The 12,736-nt window shown below is 42.2% G+C and overlaps 1 protein-coding gene across 1 annotated transcript; it reads left to right on the forward strand.

The window, feature by feature from the left end:
• The first annotated feature begins 410 nt into the window (after positions 1-410).
• tdgf1 (teratocarcinoma-derived growth factor 1) lies at positions 411-6,706 on the forward strand. The gene is made up of 6 exons (XM_075456502.1): positions 411-426; positions 690-791; positions 882-1,022; positions 2,583-2,697; positions 4,412-4,521; positions 6,597-6,706. The coding sequence occupies exons 1-6, from the start codon at positions 411-413 to the stop codon at positions 6,704-6,706; spliced, it is 594 nt and encodes a 197-aa protein (XP_075312617.1).
• Positions 6,707-12,736: the final 6,030 nt, after the last annotated feature.

Here is a 12,736-nt window from a genome sequence, read left to right on the forward strand (position 1 = left end):
TTAATTTTAATTTTATTTTTTTAATTATTATTTACTGTTTATTTCCTTGTGTGAACCTGAGGAAACGTCTGGAAAGTGCCTGTAAAATAAAACCCACCCTGCGGTAGGATGGCGCACATGTTCAGGTGAGCTGTGGGACTTTAGGAAAGTGAGAGAAATGTTTAATTCTGTTATTTCTGTTATTGTTTCTTATTGTTTCTTATTGTTTGTCTGCTTTCAGGCTCGCGCTCTGCGCTTTGATGTGTCTGCGGGGGGCCGCCGGCCCTCCGGCCTCAGGTCAGCGCAACACTTTCTGCTTCTGTCCAGCTGGATTTAACACATTATTCCTGCGTTTTTTTCTTTATTTTGCACAGATGGAAGCCGATCCAAATAAATTACAGGACACATTTAAGCTATAAAATGATTTAAAAATGTCACTTTTTCACTGTAATCTATCACACTTAAATGTAAACTTAATGATTTAAGGAATATAAAGTGTGTTTTCATGCAGCTAGTCACCAACATCACCTCATTTCCTCTTTAGAGTCAGCGTGTTGTGACATTTAATCATCCCACTGTTTTAATTAAAAAAAAAACAACATAAAATCTGACTTTCTTGCCTTTTTAATTGACAGAATGTGAAGGAAACGAATGTGGCGGAGGCCAGAGCTCATCCTCCCTGCCCTCCTCTTCTGCCCCGGGACTGAAAGCCTCCCTGCCCTCCTCTTCTGCCCCGGGGGTGAAAGCCTCCCTGCCCTCCTCTTCTGCCCCGGGGCTGAAAGCCTCCCTGGCCTCCTCTTCTGCCCCGGGGCTGAAAGCCTCCCTGGCCTCCTCTTCTGCCCCGGGGGTGAAAGCCTCCCTGGCCTCCTCTTCTGCCCCGGGGGTGAAAGCCTCCCTGCCCTCCTCTTCTGCCCCGGGGGTGAAAGCCTCCCTGGCCTCCCGGGACTTCCTGGGTCAGTTTACCCAGGTGAGCTCGCCAAACAGCGGGGACCGTAAACACCGCGACGCCAGTGGCGTCCTGCCCTTCATCGGCCTCACTCACAGTAAGTTCACAGGTCGCCTCTGCATGCACAGATGGAGGCGGAATTCAGCAGTTTACCTCAAACAGACTGTTTGTCTCCCGAGGGGAAGACGTCTTTAAGGAAAAGATAAAGTAGAAACAATTTGAATGGATTTCTGTTTAATTCTGAGGTGAAAACACAGAGAATCCTTTTGACTTTAAGTTTTTAAATGACCTTTTGGTTACTGTACGTGACAGAAAATGTGGAAATAGTGCGAAGCTTTGACATAATTTTCTTTTTTCAGAATATTCTGTGCATTATGAGGCCAGCCCCCCCTTTGAAAGGACTTGAAAGGCCGGGTTAGATTGGTGTAATCAGCCCAGAGTTTGTGTTTTGCTGTTGTTTTCAGATGTTTGTTCAGACTCTCTGTGTTTACTGATGTGGAGCAGAGCAGCTGGAATGTGCTGCCAGCTGGAGGCTCTGCTTCATGTCACAGATACAGGCAGAGCCGGCGGCGTGGGGGGCTCCCACCTGACCCACACAGCCAATCAGAAGCCTCATTTATCACGTGATGTAACAGTGAACGTTACGGCCACCAGAACCTGATTGTGGGGATAATAATTTAATAAATAATTATGATTACAGTGAATTGAATTCCAATTGGCTTGAATTGGACTTTATTATTCAAGCGCCTTGAGATGACATTTGTTGTATTTGGCGCTATATAAATAAAACTCAGAAACAGGGATACAGTACGAGTCCTCTTTTGTCCCCTAAGGTACAATCTATACTAAAGTACCCCCTAGGGTTAATTATTGGACCTAAGGGTACCTATATGTACCTTTTTTGAGGGTCCAAAAGGTACATATATATGTACTCAAGTGGTAAAAGGTACATATATCTACCTTTTTTTCTACATGCTGGGGTACAATAGACTGTCTTTGTTAGGCTACTTGGAAAAAATGCCCCTCCAAAAATAAGTAAAAAAACAACAAATACGAGACATTTTTGCTTGAAATAAGCAAAAAAATCTGCCAATGGAACTAGTGAAAATCGGCTTGTCCAGATTTCTTGAAATAAAATGTGATATTTAGGACTTTTGAGATAAAAGTGATCTTGAAATTAGCTTAAAAACCTCTTCAAATGTAAAAAAAAAAGCTTGTTTCATATGAAATCCGACTCAAAACAATTTGTTTTCAAGACTTTTTCATTTAACAAGATATTCCAGATGTATTGTATTAAAACAAGTCCCTATATCTGGCTGAAATGGTGCTTGTTAGGCAGTTGTGTCTTATATTAAGTGTAATGAGATATTTTAACTAGAAATGAGACAAATATACTTGGTAAGACTTTGATTTTTTCCAGTGTAAGGGTACAAAATTGCCACCAGAGGTACAAGATTGGTCTCTGTTAGGTACAAAGGGTACAAAACTACCTTCTGAGGGTACTGCCCCAGGGACAAGCCATCGTACCCCTAAAGGTACATTCTGTACTTTATTTTCTGAGAGTGAAGTGGACGTGCACGCTCATTCTACGTGAACTCTTTCTGTCTTTAAGGTGGACGTGCACGCTCATTCTACGTGAACTCTCTCTGTCTTTAAGGTGCCGAGCAGAGCCGCAGCTGCTGTAAGAACGGAGGAACCTGCATCCTGGGCAGCTTCTGCGCCTGCCCGCCGCTCTTCACCGGGAGGAGCTGCGAGTACGACACCCGCATCAGGTCAGTGAGGAACCTGCTGCGTTCAGTCGGCAGGCGTCACTCAGTGGGGTTTCAGCTCGATCTGACCGGTTTCTGACTGATATCTGTGTGATGCTGCAGCTTTAGAATTAGGATTTTATCAGAGCAGAATGTCTAAATGTAACAAAGCAAAATGTCGGAGCTGCTTTGGTCACTGTTCCTATAAAAATCATTCAGGAGGGATTCCACCTTCAACATCATCTGGGTGTGTTGTGAGAAACTCGGTTTCATTTTTCTGGTGTCGTATAAACGTGCGAGTTAAGTTCTACAGTTAGATTTATCTGGAACAAAGTGACTCTGAGAAGACCGAGAACCCAGCAGCTGTTACTGTTAAAGGGACAGTTCGCCTCTTTTGACATGAAGCTGTATGACATCCCATATTAGCAACATCATTTATGAACATCTTCTTATGCTGTGTTCCAAACCGCATACTTCTCCTACTACTCATACTAACTTTCTGAGTTAGTATGCGAGTTTGAGTAAGCGAGAAGTCTCCGGATGCATACTAGATTCTCTGAAATGTTGGGTATGCATAATGAGGTTACTACTCATACTCAAACTACCCAAGATGCAACGTAACGTGACGTCGCCGATCGTCATTTCCTGTCAAAACGGCAGTTTCAAGCTAGCTACAACGAGGGTAGGTTCACTTCCTGTTTTCAAAACAAAAGCACCAATTGTATGGTAATGGCTTTCCCTATGATAAAAGGCAACGGGTATTTTATTTTGTGAAAATAACAGGAAGTGCGTTGCTCACTGCGGCTAGCTTTAGTAGCGCCGAATTCGTGGGAACAAAATTGTAAACAGCCGGTATTTTGTCAGGTTTTCAACACGTTGGGGATCTAAACGACTACTTTCTCACCTGAAAATGTTTCTAATGTTGCTAAAGTTTACAGAGTTTAGAGCTTAAGAGAAATCAGCTTCAAGCCGGCTGATTTCGGCTCAGGCAGGAGCGAAATGCATTGTGGGTAAACGCTCTGCATACTGTCTGATCGATGAGTATGCAGTATGTAGTATGTAGTATGCAGTATGTAGTATGTAGGATGTAGTATGTGGTTTCGAACACAGCCCAGGTGTTCTTTAAAAGAACGTAAGAAAGTAACTTAAAGGGACAGTTCGCCTCTTCTGACATGAAGCTGTGTAACATCCCATATCAGCAGCATCATTTCTGAACATCTTCTTGCCCCCTGCTGCGTCCTGTGAGCAGAGTTCCAGCCTCGTTTACGTGTTGATGAAGGTAGTCCGGCTAGTTGGCTGGGGTTTAAAAAATAAAGCGTTTTGCTTCTCAGAACAATATGCGTTCAACAGAGTAATACATTTGCATCACAAAATGGTTCTCCAGGAAAAAGTCAGACCTCACAATCGCTTGGCCCTATTTTCTCTCCCTTCGTATCACTGCCTCTTTTTTTTTTTTTTTTTTTTTTTAATAATTTTTTTGGGGCTTTTTATGCCTTTAATCATAGGACAGTTGGAGAGAGACAGGAATACAAGGGGCAGAGAGAGAGGGGAGACATGCAGCAAAGGGCCGCTCGGTGCGGGACTCGAACCGGGGCCAGCTGCAGCGAGGACTGTAGCCTCTGTACATGGGGCGGCTGCTTAACCCACTACGCCACCGACCGCCCCATCACTGCCTCTTTTGAACGCATATTGTAATATATTGCATATTCTAAGTGGTTTCTTCTCCGTCTGTCTCCAGGAGCTGTGACTTCATCCCTCACGGTGAGTGGGTGCAGAAGGGCTGCTCCTACTGTCGCTGTGGTTACGGCGTCCTGCACTGCTTCCCTCACGTCTTCCACAAAGACTGCGGTAAGATGCCGACTTTGTCTTCAGCTCACGGCCTGAGCCTGGGCCAGAGTGCAGGGATATTTAACACCTTTTTATGGTGAAACTTTAGAGCTTTTTTAGAGTTGATATTTTTCCTTTCATCAGCCGAGGTGTTGCACGGCTGATTGAAGGCGGCTCTCCACCGAGGTGTGGGGCAGCTATTGACGCCCATCAGTCACTTCAAAAAAAGCATCGTTCACACTTTTCATCTTTCAGACAATGCAGGTACCTCTGGGTGCAAATGGTGGCTCCACCCTCTCATTTACAATTCAAGGCTTTTTATCCCAATATGCAAACCTCTTTCCCTCCTTCAGCCAACAGAGAAAGCCACAAACTCACAACCTCAACTCCTTTTTTCTGGGCTTTGCCTCTCAGGCCTCAAACTGCATCTGATTTAGAGCTGAAAGGAACGCACTCCTTCCACCGTTATCAGGGGACTACTTTTTGTACTTTTTACAATTTGTTGGTTCAAGAATCTTTGTTTTTATAAGAGTTTAAACTTCATGTATGCCTTAAGCTTTACAACAAAAGGGCTCCTCGCAGAAAAAAAGGAACAAATTCAGTTATAGTCCAATCAAATACAGCCTATTTCACTCCAGCACATTAACGTCTGTTTAGATTGATTTATGTAATGCCAGTTCTGAGCTAATATGGAGGATTTGTCACAGCTCAGGCTGCAGGAGCGCGGCCTCCCTCGTCACATCCCAGAGATAAACCTGCATCTCAGGGAACTCAAGGAGTGCGTGTAGAGATGAGATAAGAGCTGCTCTGTTTAGGGAAAGTGGAGTACCATTACAGCTAAAAGAGGTACAAGATAACAGCTTTAAAAAGGATCTAAGATACCATCTACTGTACAGAAAATTAAACCTTTTTCCTCCTAAAAGCTCTAAAAAGGATCTAAGATACCATCTACTGAACAGAAAATTTAACCTTTTTTCTCCTAAAAGCTTTAAAAAGGATCTAAGATACCATCTACTGTACAGAAAATTAAACCTTTTTTCTCCTGAAAGCTTTAAAAAGGATCTAAGATACCATCTACTGTACAGAAAGTTAAACCTTTTTTCTCCTAAAAGCTTTAAAAAGGATCTAAGATACCATCTACTGTACAGAAAGTTAAACCTTTTTTCTCCTAAAAGCTTTAAAAAGGATCTAAGATACTATTTACTGTACAGAAAATTAAACCTTTTTTCTCCTAAAAGCTTTAAAAAGGATCTAAGATACTATCTACTGTACAGAAAATTAAACCTTTTTTCTCCTAAAAGCTTTAAAAAGGATCTAAGATACCATCTACTGTACAGAAAATTAAACCTTTTTTCTCCTAAAAGCCTTAAAAAGGATCTAAGATACCATCTACTGTACAGAAAATTAAACCTTTTTTCTCCTAAAAGCTTTAAAAAGGATCTAAGATACCATCTACTGTACAGAAAATTAAACCTTTTTTCTCCTAAAAGCCTTAAAAAGGATCTAAGATACTATTTACTGTACAGAAAATTAAACCTTTTTTCTCCTGAAAGCTTTAAAAAGGATCTAAGATACTATCTACTGTACAGAAAATTAAACCTTTTTCCTCCTAAAAGCTTTAAAAAGGATCTAAGATACTATCTACTGTACAGAAAATTAAACCTTTTTTCTCCTGAAAGCTTTAAAAAGGATCTAAGATACTATCTACTGTACAGAAAATTAAACCTTTTTCCTCCTAAAAGCTTTAAAAAGGATCTAAGATACTATCTACTGTACAGAAAATTAAACCTTTTTTCTCCTGAAAGCTTTAAAAAGGATCTAAGATACCATCTACTGAACAGAAAATTAAACCTTTTTCCACCTAAAAGCCTTAAAAAGGATCTAAGATACCATCTACTGTACAGAAAATTAAGCTTTATTCCTCCTAAAAGCTTTAAAAAGGATCTAAGATACCATCTACTGTACAGAAAATTAAACCTTTTTTCTCCTGAAAGCTTGATAAATGACACGAACATTAGCAGCAGGGTTTGTTAAGGAAACTGCAACAGAAATAAGAAGTGATGGATGATGATTATTCTGCTTTCCTTCCACTCCAGATGACTCGGAGGCGGAGGTGCGTTGGTATCGTTCCTCGGCCGTCGGGACCGTTCCGGCCTTCTACTTCCTGTTCCTGATGCTGCTTCTTCCTCTGCTGCCCGTCCTCTGACGCTTCCTGAAGTTTCAGCTTCAGCTGAAGACATCAAACCGAGACTATCACAGTATTTATTCTAACAGAACGTGGCAGGAAACGGATCCAGCGTGGTGTTTATGGAGCTTAAACCTCTGCGAGCCTGTTTCTGAAGACTGTAAAACTTCCAGTGGAGGTGAAGAAATCTGTAAATAAGATTTTTATGAAAAAAGATTGTTTTTTTTTGCAGTTTCAGGACGTGTAACTGTAATTTTTCCAGGTATTTTTTAAAAAAACAAACAAAAAAAGAAGAGTTTCCTTTTTTAAACTCGTCTTTTCTCCGTAAACCGAGCTAACAGCTAGCTAATGTTCTGTGCATATATACATGAGCAGATGTGCTTATCAGTGCATTATTTATGGTGTTGTTTCCCAGCAGAAATGCATGCATTTATATTGGGATTCAGTAGCGTTTCTCTGGAACCTTCTCTGTTATCTGCAGGTATTTGGGGAGGCAGCTGTTATCTCCCGTGTTTATTGATGCGGTTTGATTTGATTATCTGCTGCTCTCTTATCTTAAACAAACACATCAGCTGTTGTTCTGCAGTCTGTCAGCCCGCTGCAGTAGAATATCGTAACATTTAACTCTTTATTTTTAAAGGGGAAGTCTGAACAGATGAAAAACACAGCTTCCCCTTACATGTGGAGCATCTTTTGCTCGTGGACACTTCGACGTGTAAAAGGGAAAGTTGGGGATTGAATGAGCACATTTCCTTTAGAAGGACAACAACAAAACAACAGCCTGATGGCAGATAATCATCAGCAGGTCTGATTCTGGCTCAGATCGGTCTTTAAAGGCACTACTTTTGGGCCAGTGGATGGATACAAAGAGCTTCTTTACTCAGTTTGATCACTTAAATCATGAATCTGTGACTCCTGAATATCATTAATGAACATCTGACGGCTCATTTTTTAGCAAACCTTTTCTGAAGTCGAGCTAAACAGTCAGTATTTACATAGAAAAGCATAATATCTGATATTTTACAGCTTCAGGCAGATGGAGGCCGCTGTACCATCAGATAAAAACGAGCCTTTTCTTAATTTTCACTGTATTTTATTAAAAATGTGTAAATGCAAGCCATCTCTACCGCCCAGTTTAGAAATGTAAACCGGTCCCTGCAGGATTTAGCATTATTTTTGTGTTTTTTAAAAAAAAAAAAATTTCCAATCAAAATCACAGATTTTTGTGGTGCTGCTTTAGAAATATTTTGTGATATTTCTTCCTTTGGTGGTCAAGCACCTTAATGCAAGGTGTGCTGGTAAATGTGACTTTTTATTCCCCGCCGTATCGATCACGGACTATAATTTAACATCGAGTAAGGCTGAAGCTGCAGGGTAGTACAAGTGAGAAACACTGCCACCTGCAGGTGGGAGTTGGCAGTCACTTAAACCCAATTATTTTTACCATTTTTGTGGAAAATTTGCAATAAACTCCCAATTATGCACGAAAAAAATCTGTTGAATTTGTGTAAATTTCCTGGAGGGACTGTAATATATGCTGTGTCATTAATTTTTAAAATGTGTGTACTTTTACCATTAAGAGACAAATAAACCTCTTGTTAAAAGCAGTGATTCTTCGTATCGTTGCTCCAAAAATAAGAAAAAAACGCAAAGAAGCATTTTTCTATGGCTTTTATTTTTGTTCTCTAGTCTGTGATTAACAGCAAATCGATATCAAAATTAGTCTGTTTCTTGAAAAACTGTCTTTTAGATACACAAACGTTATTTTTCTTTCTTTAAAATCTAAAATCGTAACTTCAGCTGCTTTTCCACCAAAAACTGCCTGTAAGAAAAGCTTTCAAAATGCTTTTCCTTTTCATCACGTGCACGCTGACGGGCACACCAGTATGGAAGGAAATGCTGCGTTTTTCAAGATAACTTCAAACCATCAGCGAGTCTGTTGAAACCTGGATGCAATGATGCCAAAGACTGTAAAAAACTAGCTGTGGAATGGATGAAGCAGGATGGGATTTATCTATAAATTCAGGATTTATGCCCGAATGTCAGATCAATAAAGAGCCGCCGCTGCCACGTTACTCTATACAGAAGTTTATGGCACAGATGTTCTTACTGTAAAACATTATATATCAGAAAGAAGCAAAACGCTTTATTTTTTAAACCCCAGCCAACTAGCCGGACTACCTTCATCAACACCAAAACGAGGCTGGAACTCTGCTCACAGGACGCAGCAGGGGGTAAGAACATGTTCAGAAATGATGTTGCTGATATGGGATGTTACACAGCTTCATGTCAGAAGAGGCGAACTGTCCCTTTAAATCCATACTGTCCTAAATATGCTGCTGGAACATGTTCTTATAGCTGACCAGAGCAGGCGCTTTAAGCATGTTAAATAATGATGGAAACCCCCTGAAGCACAAGCAGAGAATGAACAGCATCAGTGACTGTATTAAAAGATCTGCAGGCAGCTTTTTAAACTCTAAGTTTAACCTTCACAGCTTCTGCATGTCGGTTATTTCACTAAAAGGCGAATCTCTGAGACTTTCCGTCACCCTTTGTTGCTGCTAGCAGTGAGTCTTTTGGGTTGTTTCTATGTTATGTCACAAGTCAAAGCTTCATAATTAACCCAAAATGTGTTAGAACACATGACTCAAGTAGAGGTGATGAGCTGCTGATTGTTTTTTATTTATTTCAAGCCTTGGTGAGCTATTCAGTCTCTGACTGCTTCTGTTATCTCATTTCTGCTGAGTCACGCTCGTCTGCTCCGGTTTCAGACGACAGTTTTTTTGTTTACCTCGTCATTTTAGTGTCTACAAAACCCCCCGGAGGCTGACGTCGCTGCAGATCAATCGATTTTCTGCACCTCCTTCATCCACTTGCATCTGTCCTACCACCAGAGGAGATAAAGGGTTCACCCTGGTCAGGCCAACACAGAGGCCACCTGCTTACCAAAGCAGCCTTCTTCATGGGGATGTTTTTATTTGCCAGGAGAACGCTGCGGTTTGTCAGTCATTTGGAAAACTTTAAGCTGGAGTTACAGTTGACGAGTCGCTCACGGCGGTGTCGCACCGTGACGTCAAAATGACATGTCAGGCCTGGCGCTTTGCCTTGAAAAGACGGCGCAGCGCGTTGTCGTGCACCAGATGATTTCTGTAACTTGGCTGCGCCAAGAACGACAGACCGGATGGACCGATGTGAGACCGGGCTGAGTGAGGAGGTGCGTTTGTACAGGCAGCTGTACGAAACTGCAGGGAAACAGCACAGGGAGCACGTAAACTCCCCAAACTGGTGGACAGAGAATGGCAGAACTTTGGGGAAAGAGGGAGAGTTCTGTAAGAATGTGTGGAAGAAGCTACGGGACAGATGCCTGAAGGCAAAGAAGAGGGCAGATGCTGCGTGTACACCAAGAGCGACCTACACTACCTGAGCGCCGGAAATCATTATTTCTCTATGGAGGGTGAGCGAACTGCGCTACCAGAGCTGATTCCAGCGATTAAACTCAAGCTAACTTTATGGTAATGAGCTATGACGCGTTTCGGCGAAAACCAATGACAATCCACAGATTGTAGGGGTCCGACAATCCGCGGGGTTCGCGGAAACAAACGTGTAAACTTTGGTTCCTATCCAAACAATAGTCGTTTAATCCTGAGACTGTAGCAATTGCTGTGTCGAGTGCTTCAATACAATAGTGTAGTAACCCCACGCATACCTTTCTCACTGCAATTACGTTTTATTTCGGATTTATTTTGGATTTTATTTCGAATTTAGTTTCTTTTTCACAGCTGCCTCTGCTATTCCTGCTCTTCTCAGGTGTACCTAATGTAGTTTTACATCATTTGTAACTTGATGTATATCTTGTATAACAAATTGTAAATAACAACACGTTTATTTGGATCCCTGCCCTCTCTTTTCTCATGTTCTTTTTCGCGGGGGTGCTGCACAGCCGCGGGACCTTTAAGAATTTAACATTCTAAATGTGACGTCACGAGCTACCATAGCTACCAAAGCAAATTCTCAAGCGAAGCTTCTCCAGCGACCTCCGCTACCAGGCAGCGTAGGTCGCTCTTAGTGTACACACAGCAAGAGACTGATGCCGGGGGCTTCAAACCTTCACCTCTATTAACTGAATTAAAAAATGTAAATTATCCAGATACTGCAGCAGCATCCATAGCCCCTTTCACACTGAGATACGCTACCTTAGCGGGTCCAAATTGCCACTTCGTCCCCTCGAACTATTTGTAGGATAAAACAGAGTGAAACTTGTCCTCACCTGTCGCTGTTGTTCTGAATCAGCTGTCCATTCTGTCTTTTAAACTCCTCACGTCACGCCACGCCCACGTCCGACCCGTGTCAATTGCGTTCACACCAAACTCGGCTCGGCAAAAACACTAGGGTCTGACGTGGGTCGAAAGGCGAGTCGAGCTGACGCGGCAGCCCGGGTCGGCAGTGTGAAAGGAACAGCGGACACGCTAAATTCGCGAATTAAACGCGGGTTCTTCCTCAGTGTGAAAGGGGCTATTGATGACAGTGTTCCTACTCTTCATTGTTTTCTTCTCGACTTTCTTCGTTGTAGAGTAGCGGTAACCTTCACGTAGCAGCGACACCTCTGTGACGGAGAAAACTGCAACGACTGACGCATCGATTTGCGCCACTATATATAACCGGCACGAAATCGTGACGTCATCAACACCGCTCGCGCTAGCAGACGCGGCAACCATGCTAGAGTCTTTAGTGTGACGGCCTAGCCTGGGAATTCCCATGCTGCTTTGCGCTCGATTTCATTCTCACTGCAAAGTCAGCCTGGAAACCACCGCCCTTATTTTTGCTAGAGTTTGGGAACCAATCACAGAACGACGCGGGGGAGCAAGACGATGACGACGCTTGTAGAGCGTTATTCCAACATGACAGCGGACACAACGTTACCGTTCAATGCAGCCTTAGAAAGTGTTTCGGAGTAGATTAACCCTAGGGTCATTTGAACCGTGACATCCAGCCAAGTAGCCCACCCGAAGTTTTTCCGATCTTGGCTGAACATCAGCTGAGTTACCGAGTTATCCCGAATAGCTTAGTACAAGCGCTAACGGACCCTGGCAGTATCTCCAAAATTACCACACTAAAATCATATGCCATGACACCAAACTTATACAGTAGTACAAATATGGTCTGTACTCACCAAACGATGCATTTGGAAGTTTGTACATAGTCCAGGAGTTTATTATTATCATCAACACAAGCCTGATAGCTTTTCTGCTGCTAAAGCTTCGTTGACGTCACTTCTGGGAGCCGGGAGCTTCAAAGTAAGATGAGGGTTGATCTACTACTGTAGACAACAAAGCAAGGCTGCTCAATTTCTCCATTATTAAAATAAATTCACAACTCTACAACATAAAAATTCATGTAGAATATAGCATATAGGCCTACTTTGTTGTCAATTTGAGTAGCTTAGAGCGCAAGTTTACTTTTATTTTCCATTTTTTTCTTCTTCCTCGTCGAATTTCTGTCGTCATCTGGTATAAGTGATACAATTGGCTATGAATCGCGCGCAAAGCAGCATGGGAAGAACCTGACGTCATTTGATAGACATTCGTAGCGCCCAATAAACGGCTCTAGGCATTCGTAAACCACGCCTCAAATACGAGAAAATGCACACCTAGTTCCCAGACCACCATCTCATCGAGATTGTGGACGCGTCAGCCAGGCTAGTGACGGCCAGGCCCGTCACCAGACACTTTTTACCGGGGCACGTGCCCCTGTAAACATGCGTTGTGCTCCTGTAAAAACTCCCATAGACATCTTTCAGACTAAGTTACGACTGATATGTGGGTAGACTGTGAGAAGTGACTAAAATGTGGGTAGGCTAGTTTAAAAGGCTACTCAATCAGGGGAATAACTTATCAGACCATATCAGGGACTCTTAAATTAAGGTTTTGACTTTTTATTTTACAATATTCCCTCTTGTAGAAGTATTTATTGACTGTGCTACAGTAAGATTAGAACATGTTCAGTACCTGGACTGAAATATTGTTCATTATTTTTTATCTGTTGAAAGTTGTA

This window comes from Odontesthes bonariensis, chromosome 22 (genome assembly GCF_027942865.1).
Source record: "Odontesthes bonariensis isolate fOdoBon6 chromosome 22, fOdoBon6.hap1, whole genome shotgun sequence".
In the NCBI taxonomy this organism is placed as follows: domain Eukaryota; kingdom Metazoa; phylum Chordata; class Actinopteri; order Atheriniformes; family Atherinopsidae; genus Odontesthes; species Odontesthes bonariensis.

Coding starts and splice junctions, on each gene's coding strand:
- tdgf1 (XM_075456502.1), top strand. Junction 1,023..2,582: donor CTTCATCGGCCTCACTCACA/GTAAGTTCACAG, acceptor TCTGTCTTTAAG/GTGCCGAGCAGAGCCGCAGC. Junction 2,698..4,411: donor GAGTACGACACCCGCATCAG/GTCAGTGAGGAA, acceptor GTCTGTCTCCAG/GAGCTGTGACTTCATCCCTC.